General features: G+C 45.0%; 1 protein-coding gene across 17 annotated transcripts in view; it reads right to left on the minus strand.

Annotated features, from left to right (window-relative positions):
• The window catches only part of AKAP13 (A-kinase anchoring protein 13), a 202,630-nt gene continuing 183,444 nt past the window's right edge, over nucleotides 1-19,186 (minus strand). For 11 of the 17 annotated variants that reach the window (XM_072934105.1, XM_072934101.1, XM_041718317.2 and 8 more), the window contains 20 exons: nucleotides 18,746-18,812; nucleotides 17,433-17,568; nucleotides 16,389-16,501; nucleotides 15,690-15,836; nucleotides 14,889-15,139; nucleotides 14,136-14,261; nucleotides 13,913-14,030; nucleotides 13,146-13,394; nucleotides 11,341-11,417; nucleotides 9,823-10,004; nucleotides 9,659-9,741; nucleotides 9,159-9,338; nucleotides 8,437-8,601; nucleotides 7,270-7,338; nucleotides 6,325-6,395; nucleotides 5,793-5,837; nucleotides 4,593-4,643; nucleotides 3,823-4,272; nucleotides 1,804-2,116; nucleotides 1-999 (listed from right to left, as the gene is read on the minus strand). In XM_072934105.1, coding sequence (XP_072790206.1) covers nucleotides 950-999; nucleotides 1,804-2,116; nucleotides 3,823-4,272; nucleotides 4,593-4,643; nucleotides 5,793-5,837; nucleotides 6,325-6,395; nucleotides 7,270-7,338; nucleotides 8,437-8,601; nucleotides 9,159-9,338; nucleotides 9,659-9,741; nucleotides 9,823-10,004; nucleotides 11,341-11,417; nucleotides 13,146-13,394; nucleotides 13,913-14,030; nucleotides 14,136-14,261; nucleotides 14,889-15,139; nucleotides 15,690-15,836; nucleotides 16,389-16,501; nucleotides 17,433-17,568; nucleotides 18,746-18,812 — 2,943 coding nt within the window. In that variant the 3' untranslated portion in view covers nucleotides 1-949. The remainder of the gene's footprint in view (nucleotides 1,000-1,803; nucleotides 2,117-3,822; nucleotides 4,273-4,592; nucleotides 4,644-5,792; nucleotides 5,838-6,324; nucleotides 6,396-7,269; nucleotides 7,339-8,436; nucleotides 8,602-9,158; nucleotides 9,339-9,658; nucleotides 9,742-9,822; nucleotides 10,005-11,340; nucleotides 11,418-13,145; nucleotides 13,395-13,912; nucleotides 14,031-14,135; nucleotides 14,262-14,888; nucleotides 15,140-15,689; nucleotides 15,837-16,388; nucleotides 16,502-17,432; nucleotides 17,569-18,745; nucleotides 18,813-19,186) is intronic. The other 6 variants (XM_072934108.1, XM_072934106.1, XM_041718320.2 and 3 more) reach the window with 3 other exon arrangements.

Below are 19,186 nucleotides of genomic sequence, written 5' to 3' on the forward strand. Positions count from 1 at the left end.
TTCTGGCAAAAACATAATCTTTATTTCAGGGATGGGAAGGACTGAGCTGGAGCTCAAAGAGATTGTGTAAAAAAACTGTTGCTTACTGCAGTTTCCATTTGAACAGTCTGTTCTGGCTCCCTGGGATTGCCTTACTAACCTACCAAAATTCTCTTATCTGCACCATTTAAAATATATCCAATAATGTTCTGCTTGACTCTAGAAAAAATTAACATTTGATTTCTCTGCCCCACAGAAATTGTTCATAATGATTTTAAATTTTAATTTTTATCCTCTGAGTTGTTGCTTCTGAATGTTGCTACTGCTTCCTGGTGTAATGTACCCTTCTGAAACCAAACATCCCTTATCCCATGAGCACAAAAGGGGTGTGCAGGTCACTGTGTTACAGCTGGAGCAGTAAGGGCAAGATATTTAATATCTACACACTCCCTGAAAGTCCTCAGGTATCATCTATCCCCACGGGTGGACCTTGGCTGTAGGGACTGCAAGCATATCCCAGTGGATACATAGATACATATATGTACATATACAGTATATCTATATATGCCAGTGTGTACGCACCATTTGTAGAGTCCTAATCTTTTGCTAAATGCTTGGTTTTGGTTCTTTTCCCCAGAAAAGGGGAATTTGAAGGCACAGACCCCTTAAGGCTATGTTCTCTCATCCTTTAGCAGTAAGAAGAGACAGACAACATCTACCCCAATTCGTCTGACCCCAGGTTTGCACGGGGAGATGGTGCTGTGTGCCATGCAGGCACAGCCTCTGCAGGGAGAATTCACCTAAAACCACAGGAGAGAGGCCCTTATCTACCACTTAGCAGACTTCAGAACTTTTTTTATTTAAAACCTCCAGATGCTTGTCCAGCGCAGGCACCAGCCGCGTGCTGTGTCACAGGCAGGGAGATGTCCACGGTGCCAATGCCACGAGTGACCACTGCAATAGTCCATGTTCAGCAGAAGATCTCCTCACCTTCTGGAGGTGCTTCTGATGAGTGAGAATCTGTAGCACCAAAAAACATGATGTAGGAATCACTACAGGAACAGAGGGACACAGCAGGCAGAGCACAGAAACCCCCATCTCCCAAATCCACCCAGCCCCTTAAAAGATGTTCAGTTCCCTGATGAGCTACCATGAAATTACACCTTGTAATGGGTGAGATTTCCTGTGCACAGGCTGGAAAACATCAGTGAGCTAGCATGAATGAAACCAGTCATCCGAGGGCATGTGATCAAATTTCATGTGGGTCAGAGGTTTGAGGTGCAGCTCTGAGTCCTAAGGGGATGCAAAACTACCAGACAAAAAAAAAAAAAAAAAGCCCTGTATGTTTTTGTTTCAGATCAAGAGACAAAATAGACCAGCTTGAGGGGAGAGGCCAATAGAAGGCTTGTGGGTATCACTTCCAAACTGCCACAGAGCTAAAGCAGACATCAACGCCTCAGGAGCTGCAACAGCCAGGATCAGCAGCAGCTCCTTCTGAAAGCACTGACACTGAAGGAGAACATTTTCCTCCTTGAAGCAGAGAATTCAGCCCATGGAGACTGCTCAGGATGGGATGGGAAGGGAAGAAACAATGAGAAGAATGTGTGTCCCTCTGACAACCCCAGGGGCTCAGAACAGGCAGAAACACCCATGGAAGATCACTTCAAGCTGAGAAGTCCTCTCAGCACAGCTGCTCTTGCCCATAACTGTGTCACCATCTTCATCTAAAGCTAGATTTTGTGGCTTCCACAAGTTTGCTGACTGAAGGAAAACAACCAGCTTACCAACCCTAAAAAAACACCTGTGAGCTCCCCTGACACTCACCAGACTGTTGGGAGCGATGTCCCCTGCCCTTTTTCTTCTTTTCCTTCTTCTCCTTTGGTTTGGCTAAACTGAAGAGGCGAGTAGGCATCTGGGTCTGTTCCTCAGCTGCCTTGTTAGTCTGGTTTGTTGTGCTAAGCAAATGGAAAGTGCTTTTCTCTTTGTGTGTCCTTGAAAGACTGTTCCTTTTGGGGGAGACAGAAAGTTCTGCATCAAAGTGCCCTTGTTTAGGAAGGGAAGGGTTCTTCTGTATGGAGGATTCATCAATGCTGGACTGGGAAGAGACTCTTGCAAGTTTCTCATGTAGATTTGAAACCTAGAAAGGAAAAGTGTTTCATGAAAGAGGCTAGCAGAGAACATGGACAGAAAAGGTGTGTCCCAACCCAGAGTTGTTCTTGTGAACATCCAATCCATTCACCAGGTAAAACGTTGCCCCCATCCAGGCAAAGTAAATAGAGAAAAGCCCTCTCTGTTCAAGATGAAAATGTGAGGCACAAAAAGAGTAACACTGCACTATCTTTTGCTCCTACATGTACTCTGCTATGTATCAACAAGCCAAGGGCAAATATTCTCTAAGATCTCAATAGCAAGACTCACCCTGCATCGTTTGCACACACAGATGGTGGCAGGAGGCCAAGGAGCAGCGTGCCTCTCTGGGAAGGGAACGCCAGCACACGGCACAGGAGCACCGTGTGTCAAAGGAAGCCTTCCCAAGCAAAAGATGAAAGCAAAAGCATTTTTCATGATATTTTTTTTCCTAACGGCTGTCTCAGGATGTAATTGAGCTTGCACATTCAAAGGGAAGATCAAAACAAGCCCAACAAAGCTTGACTGAACACTCTATTAATAGCTCTGCAATGTCAGTCAGATACCTGCTTTGAGAAGGTGCTTCCTTCTCCTAAATCTCTTTGGCCTTGCAGGCATTTTACCTCTCAGCTTCTCCCACAGCATCCATGCCCCTTGTATACAAGTGCTTGGACCTGGAACAGCTTCACTGGCTGCTTGGAAAACTTCTGGCTTGATCAGGAGCCAGGTGGGAGGGAGCAGGACCTCCTTGGGTGATTAGCTTTTCAGAGCTCACTGCTCAGCTCCACAATTAGGCCGTTCAGGCATCGAAAATCATTCCCATTCTGCAATCCAACATTTATAAACTAACTCTGCTACAGCTCTAAGCAAATTAGAGTCAGAATAAGTGAGTTACAAACAAACAAATGATCAACAGGCTTAAGGATTTAATTCAGTCCATGTTTTGCCAATGGTGCTGGCTCTCCTCAGTCAGACTGCTGCAGAGCTGTAAAGAAGTAAACCTTAGCTTGCTGAAAAAATGCCCAAACCAGATTCTTCGTGGGTTTTCTTTGTGGCTGGAGCAGACACCAGAAGCCTCTTCCAGCAGAGCTGGGGACCTTTGCTGACTGAGCCACAACTGGACTGCAGGTGCTTGGTTTGTTCAGGACAGGGGCAATGCCATCTCTTTGCTAGATATTGACAATGCTTTTGGAGATGGATGTCAGCATGTGAACAGCCTTGCCCCACTGTTATCAGAATCACAAGCTGATTTTGTGACAGCTGGAAGCTGAAGGTTACCCACAACACTCAGGCTGTTTCTGTGAAGGATGTCCCCTCTGCCTGACTGCTCCCCAAAGCTCAGCCCTCAGGTGAAGGCCAACATCAGGCAGTGTCAACCCCCTGGGACTGCCTGGGCATCTCTCCTGGGAGCCTGCGCCCTCCTCTGTGCCATCCCCCAGCACACAGACAGGGAAGTGGGCAGAGCTCAGGCTGCCCAGCACCCCCAGTACACCACAAAGCACCAACACTGGCAGTGCCTCAGCAGCTCCAGAGGTACAAAAACTGCAGCTCTGCACATCATACGTGAAGGAACAGCCAGTTGTAAATACACGTGGCACTCCACATGTCTGGCATAGCTGCGTGCCCTGTGAGGGGCATGCAGCTCACCCAGGAGCAGGCTGGCAGCTCCCTGCAGGGATCAGCTCCCCGAGGAGCCCGGCTGTTGGCATCATTTACCTGGTTGTGGTCAGGCTCCTGCCGCATTTGAGCAAATCTCTCCACGTCCTGCTTCAGCTGCACCTTCTCCCTCTCCAGCTGCTTCTGCGCCGTGCGGAGCCTCTCCAGGTCGAGCTGGTAGGCCGCCTTCCTCACCTGCAGCTCCTCGCGCTCGCGCTCCAGCTCCTGCCGCTGCCTCTGCACCTGCTCCTCGCGCTGCGCCAGCTCGGCCTCCTGCTCTGCCAGCTCCTTCTCCCGCACCTCCCACTCCTTCTCCCTCCTCCGCCTCTCCTCCTGGTGCTGTGTCTGCTGCTTCTTCAGGTTGGCCAACTCCTGGCGCTGCTTCTCCAGGCTGCGCTGCTTCTCCTGCTCCAGCAGCGAGGTGGGCCGGGAGAAGCTCCGGCTCAGGGCCCTCTCGCTCAGAGCCAGCTTCTGGTCCTCGATGTAGGTGTCCTGCTGCAGCACCACGCCCTGGGACAGAGGAGACAGAGATCACTGCAGCATCCTCTCTGTGGGGAGAGGCCCGGCCCTGAAAACCTCAGGGTGCTGTACTGAACCCCTTCTGAGCCCAGCCCAGCGCTGCTGCCTGGTTACCAGAGCCTGCTGGCAAAGCAGCTTCCCAAATTCAGGCCAGCACTGGTTCCCTTAGGCAGCAGCTCAATCCCACAGCCTGCAAGCTGCCCGTGGGGTGTCCAGCCATGCAGGGTTGTGACATGAGAAGGGAAGGGGCAAAGCATGACTGGCAGCTCAGGCAAGCAGTGTGTGGGAGCAGGATGAAGGGCTAAGCCTACCTGCAAAGCACTGAGCAGCTTATGGAGTCTGGTAATGGTTTGGAGGACCTGCTGCGAGAAAACAGAAGCATTGCTGTTAGATCTCACTGGGTGCTGGCTACGTGGACAGCACCCTCTCTTGCTTTGTGTCCACCAGTGGGTCTGACAAGATGCACAGCCATCCCTCTGCACCCAGCTTTTCCTCGCTCTTCCCTTGCAATGACTGCATCATCCCCCAGTACACCCTTAAACATCTCCCAGAAGTGCCTGGCATCACTTCCTCCCTTCCCTAGCTGTCACTGCAGCAGGGGAAGGAACATCTGCAGAGACACCTCCAGGCACAGAGCTCATGGGAAGTCCTGGCTTGTCTCTGCAAACCATTTCCCACGTCATCAGCTTGCTCAAGAACAAGCGAAATACTTGAGATAAAGCCCAGAAGTTCACTTAAAAATTTCAGAAAAAAAAATTTCAAGGGGTGAAAAAAAAAAAAGCAATCTTTAAATAGATGTGGACTATTTTTACCCTTCTCCCCCAGCTGACCCATACAAGACCCACTGACACCAGACAGAAAAGCTGCACTACAGCAGGCACACAAGTGCAGCAGGTGTGTTCTTGGAGGCTTTCTGAAAATACAGAAATGCAAACACCTCATGCATCAATACAGAGCAAGCTACTTTGGAGTTACGCCCTATCCCTAAATTTAGCCTAGCTAAAAATTTCTCTGAATATCTCATATCCTTCCATTAATTTCAAGAAGAAAAAAGAGCACTTCAGTATTTTCAGTAGTGCAGTGATAGCCAGTATTAAGAGAACTGCTTCTCATTTTGTCATTAATGCTAATTGGGAGTTATGAATGTGTATCAAAGGGAGAATAGAAATCTAATTGCCCCAATTCACTGCACCTGCAACATAAAATTAAATTCTTTCTGTCTGCAGATGCACAATAAATACAGCCCTGTGCATCCTGGTAGTAATTAACCCTTGCTGCTTATAATCAGCACATAACATCTTGCTGGCAAGCAGATGACAATCAGTGAGTTCTCTGTCTAAACATCCAAGGTTAAACAAATAAATGACACAGTGGGTTCAGTTTAATGTATTTAAAAGTCTAGATCTGCTTCAGCAAATTAAATGCGTTTTCTTCTACATTATCACCTATTGAGACAAATTCTCTAGCCATTTAAGTGAAAGGAACAGCTGAGCAATGGAATAAATTCTTACCTCGTTATTCCTTTTCAGCATGAACATCAAATTAGCATTTCCACCCTATGACAAGATCACAAATTTAATATGAGGACAATGAAAAATCATAGCAAATGCCTTCTGAAGCTGAACTAATGACACATCCATTAAACACTCCTCTCCATCTTCCATTTTGGGAGAATTCATGCATGTTTTTAGGCCATTTATAATCATATAGAATAAAATGTTAATTAGGTATTATTTTGCAGTTACATGATGGATCAACTCCCAGAAAGAAAAGGTGCAAGGCTGTAGCTGACCTTAGCATTTCAGTAACAATGCAAAATGAAACAAATGCTTTGGCAGCTAACCTGTGCCATTAAGGAGTACAACTGATTTGCAGCGGTTTTCAAGTGAGTGGTTTTGCATGTGTATTTCACATTTTATTTTATTTTTAACTTATTAGGATGTATCTAATTGTCAAGAAATTTTCAGGCATTTTTTTTAAGGCTAGAGCTGTCACTCCTGAAATCTGAATTCAGTGGTGGCAGACACACAAATCAAGCCTTACCTTCTTTAAAATGCTGTCAGACTCTGTTCTCCGAAGGTCCTGAGCATCATCGCCTTCATCTTTCGCTCCACCTAAGGGAAGAAGCCAGCACTGACATCAGTTATTCAACATTTTAAGGCAGAGGTGAACTTGCTAAAGTCTGAGGAATTTAATACAGGAAACTCACGTGTTCCACAGAAGCGGACACAGAGCTCTTGACATTTTAACTAAATGAATTCGAGCCCTAAATATACGGAACACGTCAGCACTACCAGAAAAAGTGGATGTGAATTTAGATTAGGGTTGACTTTGGTTTCAGAGAACCTGCTGATAAATTCAGCTGGTGCCCTGTCTAGCCCCTGCACTGCTGTCTACTACCACAGAATACTTGCTGAGAAGACATGAGGCAGCATAAGAGCAGATGGAGGATGATAACAGAATCATATCAGGGTATATTATTGCAGGTATAGTTTCAATGCCTCTCTTGTGCAAGTTAATTTACATCTGGGTCAGATACTGCTGTGCAACACCCTGTGTAATTCTATGCTAACAATTTATCATTAACCTTAGCTATCAGATACCTGAATCTTCAAAGGGACACTGGGCTTCTCTTTCTGACTTCCCGCTGGGTGGCTCATATCAGTGCTCCTGAGCAGGACTGAGCTGACCTGGGGGACATGAGGGCTCTGACCTTCCCCCTGTGCTGCCCTTCTGCTCAAAAGGAGTCACACAGACCTTCCATCCTCTAGCTCTTGCCAAGACTATTGTACTCCTTTGCCAGCTGAGATGCAGCCCATGGGGAAAACTCACACCTGCAGTTCCTTCTGCCACTCTTAAAGACTTTACATAAACCTGAGTCTGCAGCAGCATGAAGGACACCACACCTGGTGTAAAGGCCCTCTCCTCCCCCCACCCCCGAGGCTGGCTCTGCTATTAGAGGCTGACCCTCAAGTCCTCCTAACAGACCTGCTCTCCTGCGCCACGTCCTGGGACCTTCCACCTCTCTGCAGGAGGAAACTCCTCCCTTCTGCTTTGCTGGAGGGGAGAATGAAGGGGAGTCAGGTTATAAGCCTTGCCTGAGGTTTCACAGGTTGTGAACAGAAGAACTGGAGAGAATGCCAGGTTTCATACCTCCTGGGCAGAACAGATAGGCCCTGCATTCTTTTCCCAAAATCTCCCAGGACCCTACAATTACTGAATTAGAATCAGAGGGTATTTCTACGGAAAACTTACATTTGGGCAACAGCCTGAGGTTGTCCCATTCATCGTTGCAACAGAGAGAGGCACAACTCTCAACAAACCCCTCCAGTGTGACTGTATTTGTCATCATGATGACAAGGCCTGTGGAGAGCTTTGCAGCTCTCCAGCAGAGCTGGGAGAGCCTCTACATAGTTCTCATGTCTGAGTGTCTGGAGCTAACACTGCTCCTTTAATGCAGGAGGTCAGATGAGGTCCAACGATGCCAGTGCTGAGACAGACACTAGCACAGCAAAACTGGTTGTATTGGGAGTGTGAGTAAGACCACAGAGAAAGGAATTTGAGGACAGGGAAGTTTCTGATGACTAGAGCAAAGAAAGAGGGCATTGGGAAGCAGCCAAGTATGCAGCTGAAATAAGCAGTCACGCATTTCTTTGGGAGAGACTTAATTGGAGGAATAGTACATGCAGATGTAGGTGGAACATAAATGCATAGAGAGCAGAGACAGGGGAGAAGGTGTTTGATTCAGCAATATCCACATCCATTTGTAAATGCAACAGCATCAGGCTCCTGCTGGGAAGAAAAGTGAAGAACAAAGAGCAGACCTGTAGATATTACAATAATAACATGAAGAAACTAATTTATTGAGAAGCCAAATGCTTTCATGTGGCACGTAAGTAAAACAGCAAGTCTTACTTAGAGAGAGCACAGAGAGGAGTGAAGAGTTCAGCTGTTTAACCCTTGTATAGTCACAGGCTCTCAGCTACCATCAATCCACTTGTACATAGGCTTTTTTCCTAATCTGTGATTTAATCTATCAACTATTGCTGGAGAGGAGTTGTGAAACCCAAACCACCAGCTGAAGTCCTTCTGAAGCAAGAGGATACGATGACGTGTGTTATTAACCAATTCTGATGTCCACACAGAACTACTCACCCTTGGAGGCGTTCATCTGATGACTGTCAAATCCTCCAAAAGTTTCTGCCCTTCTAGGGAGTGAGATGGGGCCAACTCCTCCCTCCTGATCCATGGCAGCGCTGCTGACTTGCTGTCCAAGGGCAGTGCCCAGGCTCCTGCTCACCAGGTCTTGCAGCAGTTCAACTGATAAAAAGCAGCAATGTCTTTGTTAAAGCCCACCTCAGGTTTCTGAACTATTTTAATCCCTGCCTCAATGCAACCTCAATGTTCTCTGACAACAGCATTTAATAATTTTAGCCTCTCCAAAGATCATACTGAAAGTAGCCTGAGTTTCCACCTACCCTTGCCTTTGCCAATATAACTGTTTGTCCCTTGCAGGCACCACAAGCACCCGCTGGAACCCAAGCCCCACCCTCACATCTTGCTGAGACTGAAGAACAGCAAAAGCCTGGATGGTCTAAATTTCAGCCAAGGATAAATCCCATGTTGCTCCTGACCCCAAAGCTAGTTCAATGCATGGTTTTCTTTGTGCTGACTTTCCTGCCCTCTTTCAACACTCCCCCAGTATCTGCTTCCTTTCCTGATTCTCATGATCTGTCCCATGAGGAACAGCTTCTCCTTGTTATTCTGACAAAGAGAAGATGTCCCCTCCAAAACTAGTGCTTGAGAACTGATACCTTCACTGAAGGTAACCAATTATAATTGGCTACTATAATTTACATGTCACACGACTGGCTCACCTTCATCTATTGCCGTTTTCATGATTGCCTCTCCTTTTGGAGCCTCTTCTGTGTTGGCTCTGAAGAGCAGCCTGGAGTCTGGCACCTCCTCCTGCACAGAACTGTCTGCCATGTCCTGGAAGATCTTCGTCTTCTCCTCCAGCAAGAGCAGGATCTGTTTATCCTTCTGCTGAAGTTGTTCTGTGGGGGTGAACAGAAAACAGGGATGAAGACAAAATAAAAGCTCTGGCAAGGAGACCTGAGCGATTTCTGAGATATTGGCCCCATCTAGTGGAGCATGACAATATGTGCTGGTCTTGGCAGCACGACAGTGCCCTGGGCAATCTGGCACAGCAGGCTTGGAATATAAATAATGCATGGAGGGCAATCTGCAAACCAGGACTGCAGTTATTTGCTGGATGCAGTATTGAAAAAAGTCACAGTTTCACCACAAAACCCAACCCAAAACTTCCTGTACATTTTTCCACAGTGGCTCCCCAGCTCTGCTCCAGGAATTTTACCTTTCAGTCCTCTCACTTTTGCATCGGACAATTTCTTTTCAAACTCAGACTCACAAGGGACTCCTTCATCTTCATCTCTATCCCTGGACAGGAGACATAGCTCAATTACTACAGGAACACACCCAGTGCAGCCCCTGCCTCACAAGAACAGCTGAGTGCCTTACATGGTGTGCATTGTGTCCTGAATGATCTGTATCCAGCCGTTGCGCTCTTCTTTGGAGCTGGCATGGACTTCCACCATCTCAGGATCCTTTCCACCCATGCTGATCAGGAACAAACCCTTCTCTTCATGAGCCACTTCTCGTACTATCAACTTCTTCAGAGAGATCACAGTGGATTTCTGGTCCTTCAGATGGAAAGAAATGGGTGAGGAAGGTGACCAGAGCTAGCTCCCAGATTCAAACTAGCATTGAAAAGGTCTCAATAAACCATAGTGCTACACCTCTCAGGTCTGTAAACATTTTCTGAACATTCTGGTTAATTAAAAAAACAAAATCATTTCAGTGGGGTCAAACAAAAGGGATGAGTTTGCTTTTCTCCAACAGTTACGGAGGAAAAGCAATTTTACCTCACTCAATTTCAAGAAAAAATTAATTTCAATTTAACTCTGTAGTTTTGTAAACTGTACCATATTTTGCTCTGATCTCATTTCCTACTGACCACACTCTCCCTGTCATTAATATCACAGTTCCTTACACTTGGTACAGCTTGCTATCCTTCTTCACACACAGTATCTTCCCCATCTCTCTCCAGGACAAAGTCTTGTTTTCAAATCCCACAAAACCTCTGCTGTTCTCAGACGCTCACAGCTGACTGCTACGTGAGAACTCATGTGTGAGGTGATGTTCACTGTGTGCTATGGTCTCTGTGTCATCAGTCTGCTGGGTTAAAATGTCCCCAGGCTGCTGTGTCATCTGCACAGCCCCTTTGTGCATTGCACCACATGCTACAGCTGGGGTGATCTGGTTCATTAGCAGGACTTGTATGCAAATCAGCTTCCCCTGTGCAGGGCACTGAGCCTGTGCAGAGCGTTGGTGGAGCTGGAATAACAAATTATCAGCTTTCAAAATGCTCAAAGAGTGGAAAGGTCACTAGGTTTAGCCAGTCTAGACCATGCCTGGAAGGTACAGCCCAGCAGACTCCATTAGGCACCAGGTTTTGATTAGCAGGTCAATGTGCCCAATCCCTTTTTAGGGACCTGCCCTCAAACCTAATGTTTTTGCTCCTGCACATTACAAATATATTTCTCTGACATTTATTTTCAAGCTGTTCTGTTGGATTTACTGCCCTGGCATTTCACCTCACTGCCCCCTGCAGCAGCTCACAATGTATTTGGACACTTCCTTCTGCTGAGGTTCGTTTTTACAACGTTTGCATTATCCCCTCACCCCTCCCAGCCCAGTCACTGCTCCAGTGTGCACAAACTGCAAAGCACAAGTGTTTCCAGTGACAGGCAGGTTTTCAAGGCCAATTACCAGCTGTGCCAAGGCACTGCAGGAAGGGGAGGTGGGGCATGAAGACATGTTTTCCCATCAAAAAGAACGGAGTCTGTTCGGCAAACAAAAATGTTCTGAGCAAGAAAATTAAGTTGTTTAGCAGGCAATTGCTGGCTTTGCTGCACAACACAATATCACAAGTCTCTCACATAGAAAAGTAAGAAGGAAAAAGGGTTGAAGCCTTACCAGTGAAGCGAAGACATACTTCTGGTCCTTCTCCTGAAGGAACACGAGCATGTCAGAGAGGAGAACAGCCTGGACTTCTGCAAAAGAAGAAGCACACCAGTGCAGTATAACCACACAACCCACCCCCAAACAGATTCCTTCCAATAACACCAGTGCTGGGGAGCAGCAGGGCTGGTTTTGCAAAGCCTGAAAGCAAGATCAACCTCCCAGTTGGCAGGAGGAGCAAGGGCAGTTCCTGGGAATGACAGATCAGGTTAGCTCTGAACCAGCTTTGCATTAAGCAGGACACATCGTCACCTGGGCATCCTGCAGGATTTGCTCTCGCCCATCAGAGCAGGGGTGCTCCTCTCCAGCCACATGCTCACTACCAGTTAAGACATGGGCATAACAGTGAAAGCCAGACATTTATTCAATAGAAGCTCTGTTTTCTCAAACAATCAATATTTCAGCCCTCAAGCAAAATATCTGCACAGGAAGTTTTGGATTTTATGGTTCTCTTGATGAGTGGTTTGCAGGGTGTAAATTATCGTGCAATAACAACATTTGTCAGCTGCAGTTTCTTTCCCAGGAAATACTGACTTCAGGAGCCACCAGTAATTCTGCTCTCACACAAACACAACTCTGAGGGGAGCCTGCGTGAGACACAGGACCTGGCTTTCTTTCACGGGAGAAGGAAACACAACCTCAAGCCAACAGAGGATTTTAAATCAGTCTTTTCCCAGAGTACACATAGAGCTTTCCAAGTCTCCTAATAACATATCATAAAGTTGCACAGCAACTACCAAGTGTAATGCCCCACCCAGACCCCTCAGTACAAAGAGGTTTTGTGTAATGTACTTGGGAAATCTTGTGACAGAAAGAAAGCAAACCAGAAATTTAAATCACCCCATGGGTAAATCCTTCCAGTCTGTTTTGGGAAGACAGAATCCATTCCAGATAAAAGAACCACTAAACTTTAAGCAAAGCTGCAAAATGAAATCCAGGCTCTGGGAGGTTTGCAGAAGGTGGCATTTGACTGCCTTTTTCTCTGTTCCATGCACTTTACAAGAGTGGAAATGCTAAAACCCTTAAACAGAAATTCTTCCTATAATTTTCAGTGCTCCATTTCAAATACCACAAAATAACCTGAATATATGAACGATCCACTTTCTCCCTGGGTCTGCAGCCTGCCTGCAGGACCTACTCTCCCTGGGAGTCTGCACTACAAACAGGTTTGTGCATTTCTATGACTAAGAAATGCAAATGGAGCCTGTGCTTATCACGATTTCACAACAGCAGCAGAACTTGCTTCATCCACCATCTAAAGGCAGTAGCAGTCTCGGGTGCCTAGAAATCATGTGTAAACTTCCTGCTTCCAAAACCTCAAAATAAATCATACCCCATACAGAATTCTGTGTTATCACCACCTCCCTGCACAGCACGGCATCAGGCTCCCAGGCCCCATTCATGCCCACAGACCATAATTTAATCAGCTAATGCTGCAGGGAAAAAGGGAAGCCCAGCCTTCCTGCCAAGCCTGAGGCACAGCCCTGTCTGCTCTTGGCTGACACACTGAGGTGTCACTGCCACCCAAGCCCTCAGCAGGCACGCAGTCACCAGGAGGAAAAGCAGCTCTCCATCACCCCAGAACCCACACAAAGAATTGGAAATGCAATAGGGGGTGGGGGTACAGCAGGAGAAAGCTGGTGTCACAATCTATCAAAGCAGAAGAATAAATCAAGGGTGGAGGCACCAATCTGAGGACTAATCCTACACTGGAGAAGGTGAGCTGCATCCTTCCACAGCAGAAGGCAGGACAGTCTTACCTTTTAACCGGCCAGCTGCGTTTTTTAGTGAAACAGGCCCATCTCGGATGAGTTTCCGATGCATCAAGTCCTCTCTTGCAAACATCTGGCCACTCTTCATCCTCATGATGGACTTATTGTCCGTCCGGTTGTAAATCTCCTCCAGACGCATTTTCTTTTCATACTTGCTGACTTTGCTATTGACTGCAGCAATCACATCTTTAACAAGGTTTAACGACTGAGTCAAGTCTTCATGTTCCACTTCATTTTCTTTAAAAAAGAAACAGAAACATCTCAATTTGACTTTGTGCAGTCTAACTTCCCACTTTTACTTCCTTCCTTCCTCTTCTCCCAAGTTCCCACATTGTAACTTTTAATACTTAAATTAGACATTTTTCCCCCTTAAAGAGAGTTTCACAAAACCTTTTACATATACATGGCTGAGGCTGGAGAATATTCCAATACAATTTGCATATAAGACAGTAGAGATGAAATGCACAAATTAAATACATATTTTAGCCAATACCAAAAAAAAAACCAAGCTGGGGTGACATTGGAGTCTAGGCATGTTGCTCCACAATTAACCACAGGCAGACTTCTAATAACTAAATCAAGATGCCTAAACAACTAATTCTAAATGGAAGTATGGAATTGAGTTATCTCGTTGCAGTGATGTGAGACAATAATGACTAGATTAGCTGGTAAGAAAAACTGCTTCAGCTGTAAAGGATCAAAACTTCACACTGGACAAACAAATGTGTGCTTAGAATACAGGAACTGGTCCCTACCTTTGGTGTACTGCAGTATCCTTTGTAAAAGGACCGGGTACTTTGTGATTCTCTGTGTTACCAACAAGATACATTCAGGAATCCCAAGACGCCTCACCAGGGAGCTGCTCATTTTTTTCTAAGGAACAAAGATGAAAATTTCAGTTCTGCAGCAAAACACTCCCCCAGAGTGCAGAAAGGACACATTTGTTCCATTGGCTACATCTGTTCTGCCAGGTCCTACCTTGACAAATGCCTGAAAGCGCTTGTCCTTTGAGTAAAGATCTTTGAAGTAATTGACAGCCTCGTTGTGATGCCCGCAGAATTTGCCGTACGTTTTCTTCATTCGCTCAGCGTTCTCCCCAGAGAACTGCAAAGAATGGGACACACAGCTCCAACCTGCACTGAACTCCTGGGGTGACATCCCAGCAGTGCCTGCCAGGCTCTCAGAAGAACTTGATGAAATCAAATTAGTCCAAAGCATGCTCAACCATGCAAGCAGATCTCTAGAGAGTAAAGAGCTGCTTTGGAGACTTCACTGAGCTCACACATACAGAAAAATTTGCAACTCCAATCACACGGCTTAAAAGCCAACCACAAAAAGAGTCAAGACAGACAAAAAGAAGACAGAAACTGTGGATAAAGAGAAGTAAAATGACCCACCCCAAATTAAACACCAGGTCAGTAAAGCAGCCAAGAGACACACTGGGCATTATTTTGCTGTGAGTTCCTGCCTACGCTCCAGTCTGCGGTCAAACCGTTTTGTGCCTGTCAGTGAACAGTTCTCTTTCACACAAAATGAACTAAATTAATTTTCAACAGTGGACCTTCCTCTGAAAGAGCAAAAAGTGCTTCAAAAAACAGAGGTGGAGATTTGTACGTGTGAAGAGTAAATTTGCCATCAACGTGCTTATCTGACAGGCACAAACAGGAGGGAAGGAAAAGCATCTGGCTTCCAGCTGTGTTCTCAGAACTGAAAACATTTTCCAGCACTTACTTGATTCACTAGGATGTCACCTATCCTCCTGATAACAAAGTTCTTTTCACTTCTGTCTGCCAGTGACTCCTTCTTCCTTTCCAGAATCCGCTGGAAAAACTGACTGTGGATGTGCAGCAAGTTTTCCAGGCAGGGAAAGAGCTTGTCCACGACTTGCTGATCGAACTGCAGCTCCTTTAACATGGCTGCACTGTACACATCGTTCATGATCTTCAGCGTGCGGACGTGGTGCATTTCCGTCTGCATTAGCTCTGCACAGGATGAGGACAAGAGTTTGTGGGTTACAGCACAAGAAAAAGCTGCCATTAGAAAGCTTTGCCATAACTGGGCTTCTCTAAGTGGTTTAAAAAAAATTCCATGTCAGGAATTGTAACATCAGTCAAGAGTTACATGTATGAGAGAAACAGGGGGGAAGAGGTGTCCTACAACAGAGAGCTTTGGATGGTGCTGCTGGGGTCTCAACCATCAGCCTGGCATCTTCTCCTTCCTAACACCTCACTGCCAGCCTCCACACACCTCCCTCCTGCCATACAAGATGGCTCCTGAATCCCTCAGGAAAAGATTTTAAAGTTAGCTGCTTGTGGTGGAAACCAATCTGAAAGTCATCAGCAGACAAATGAGGAGAGGCAATTTCTGGGGTTTTTGATGGCTTCTGGATATGTGAAATGCAGAAAAACAGCTTTCACAGAATATATTATATTTCTAGGAACTTCCAGAATGATAGTTTGGCTTTTGAGGAAACCAAAGCAGTGTTTCTATCAGGGAGCTGTTTACAGTGAGTGAAAAGTGAAGATGTCTCACCGTAAATCACATCTTGCCGTTTGACAACATCTTTGTACTGCTGCTGTAGGAACTTGCTGTCCACTACTTGGCTCCAGGACTCTGCCTCCAGCTGCTTGGAATCTAATTCCAGGTCTCCCATGAGCTGTCCTTCATTCATGTCTGCACCTTCACAAAACAATATAAGTGCCGTTAAGATGTGGGTAACTTGTCCCATTTGAGATTGCTGCCTAATTATTTAGGTTTAGGTTTTTTCAGTCACACCACACACCACACACATTCTCCTTTACTGACACAAATGGTCACATACCACATAAACACTAGTTATGAAAAACACTTCTAAAGGCTATTTCCTAGTTTCCTGTTCACCATTTCCACATGGACCAAACTGTAGCTCAGATAATGTATTCCTAATCTGCCATGAAACGACATTGCAGTTAAATAAAAAACCACAACAGAAGAGGAAATGTTTGTCCCTGAGCTAAATTCCAAGTAACTCAACTGTAACTGAAACCTTCTAAATGTTTTTCCACAATTCAATGAGCTGAAGAAATTACTATGTGGGGCTTTGTTTTAGTTTATCATACTAATATTCTGAGATTAAAATAAAGGCACTTTAATTGTCCATTATAAAAGAAGACAATTGCTGAAAATGGATTTTCTATTTCTGGAAAGCAGCACTGAGACCTTCCTTCTATAAATGCCATGGAGATATCTTACCTTCATCAACCAGTGACTCCATGGATTCATTAACCCGGCTGATTTTATGTAAAGAATCTGTTGACTGCGACAGGAATTTCCAAGTGTGTATTAAGCTGTCATCATTCCCAACTCTGCAGAAAAACAGAACACAGAATATTGTTTATGACAAAAACCCAGCCAAATGTACTTTCAGATAAGCAGAATAAATGCATTTTAAATATGAATTGAAAAACAAAGCCACCACTGCACAATTACGTACAGAAATGTGCTATTATGAGTTGTTTACTAACTACCCACTGGAGTTTGAGAAGCTGTAAGCACTATAGTTGTGAGTGACGGTGCCTTCCGTAAAGAACCACTCCTGAGGTTTTATAGTTTGGACAACTCCTTTCCAGTCACGTCCCATCCTCCTTGCCCTTGGAGCAAACAGTGTGAAAAACTGCCACACCACTAGGTTTCACAGTCCTTATCACTAACTCTGGGAAAGATCAGAAAATGGACTGAAGTTAAATTCCCCATGGAAATTTAGGACATCCAAACTGCCCAGAATAAGCCAGTCCTTGTGACTGTCTCACATGTAGAACTGCTCAATATGCAAGAACAGTAGGAACCATAAATTAGATTTTCTTCTACATTTTTTGTAATGAATTATGTATAATGCAGTCTAAAACCAGGAAGACTGCAGCTCTGTACCTTCACCCTCTTGTTATGGACACAAAAGTTAACACTATACCTGGAGCTGCAAATGTGTGCTTGCACAGTATCAGGCCCAAGGCAAGTGAATTTCTTCCTAGGAGCACAGAGCATCCCGGGGAAGTTGCCTTGAATCTACCAGGCCAACTCAACTCTGCCATGACTAAAGTAACTCACACAGGATCGTGGAGAAGACAACTGATGGTATCATATAGAACATGGCTATTTCTCTGTTTGTGATCCCTTCTGTACCTTTAACGCAAGTCACAGCACGTGAACTTATTTTTAGTGAGACTGAAATTACATCTTTATGTCAGCAGCATAGGATAACACACGCACACAGAGTCAGGTGTGCAGGAGGAGCCTTACCCTGCAATGTTCTGTATGGAGACACTTTTGGAGAGCGCAGTGGGCTGCTGTGATCTCCTGTTGTTGAAGGTGGAGGTGACGGTGCTCTCGTCAGGAGTGAGGATGGCGGAGCGCGGGCGCTCCTTCGGCTGCGAGCCTGCAACGCAAGGGTGGGAGAACAGTCAGCCCCTGCAAACACCTTAACCACTGGCAACTGGCATGGTGAGGACTGAAAAGGATCCAGACTCTGAAATCCACTGCCTTTTCTTTCTAGAATCATCCCCAGGGGATGTCAGCAGTTAGGAACAGCCGTAGGAAGGAAGACCATTGACCCCTGTGCAGAAATCACTGCACTATGCTTGAAATACCCAGGTGGGATCTGCAACTCCAGAAACACACATAGGAAACTAAATTTAACTGTTTTGATAATTAATCACATGTCATAATCCACCCTGTTGCCTTTGTATTTCCCTGGGCTCATAGTCATATAAATCCTGTTTCTGGTCAAACTCTTTGAGATAAGCTTCCCTTATCAGTAGGTACCACAGAGAAATGACAATCCTGATTTCATTACACCATCACATACCTTTACATAATCTGTTCATATTAATTCCAGATTTTTCCTTCTTCAGATGCATTTCTGCTCTCTGGAGCATCACCTCTGAACTTCATTATAAGTATCACAGTGATTACAACTATATTATATACTGTGGTTCCATACAAGCTATCTTTTATCTTACCAAAGCTTATCACTTAAGCTTATTAAATCATGGACCTACAAAACCAATCTGGGCTATTTCACACCTATTTTTCATCCTTGGTCACACTGGGTCACTCTGCAGTACAGTGTGTATCTCAGCAAAGTCAGGAACATTTTGTCAGTATTCCTCCTACTCAAAATTAAACTTTCTACTCTGCCTACCTTAAAGTCCAAGACTTTTTAATTAAAACAAAAATGATTGTGTTTTGAATCCTCTCTACTTAATACTCATAGTTGTACTCCTTCCCATATCAGACACCCATGGACACAGGCTGCATCTTCCAGATTCTGTGGCCTTAACAGGTATAGGCATTCTGCAAGCTACAACAGCCAAGTGATTTTTCTAAATCTGAGATGATTTTACATTTCTTTAGAGCTACACAGACACTGCAGAAGGGGATGAATTCTGTACAACTTCTGAAATCTCAAATATTGCTTAGCATGCATTGAGGATGCTCTCATCCCGGATTTGTTAAAAGCTTATTTTTCATAATATTGAGTATCAGTTGTCAGAACAGTTCAAGAACAGCAGACACAGAGCACTCCCAAAGCAGAGGGAAATAAATTGTCTTACTTTTGTTTCTCATGGTTACTGTGGGTAACGAAGAGGTATCATGTGCCTGCAGCATCCCTCTCTGTGGCTGAAAGAAAAATGACATTCACTTTAATTTCTCCCTCCCTTCTCCCAGAAAGTTGTGCCATATAACTAAACAAAAAAAAGCCATTTTTTTTCCTAAAGCCTCTCAGTGTTTGTGTACTTTTAAATATATTTTTAATTTTCTCTGAACGAAGTGGGCAAAATAACAGATGGAGAAATGTGCAGCAAATATGAAAATGTGAAAGTGATGACAATACTGAAATCGTAATTGCTCAAAATACTGAAATCATAATTGCTCAAACATTATTTAGCTTGGAGAAGCAGGTTCCTTGCATTTGGAGTAAGCATGAAATCTCTGTGTTCCTCATATAAACAGTATATTTAACAGTTTTCATTATGTGGAAGCTTCAGCACTGG

Source organism: Taeniopygia guttata, chromosome 10, assembly GCF_048771995.1.
Source record: "Taeniopygia guttata chromosome 10, bTaeGut7.mat, whole genome shotgun sequence".
In the NCBI taxonomy this organism is placed as follows: Eukaryota; Metazoa; Chordata; class Aves; order Passeriformes; family Estrildidae; genus Taeniopygia; species Taeniopygia guttata.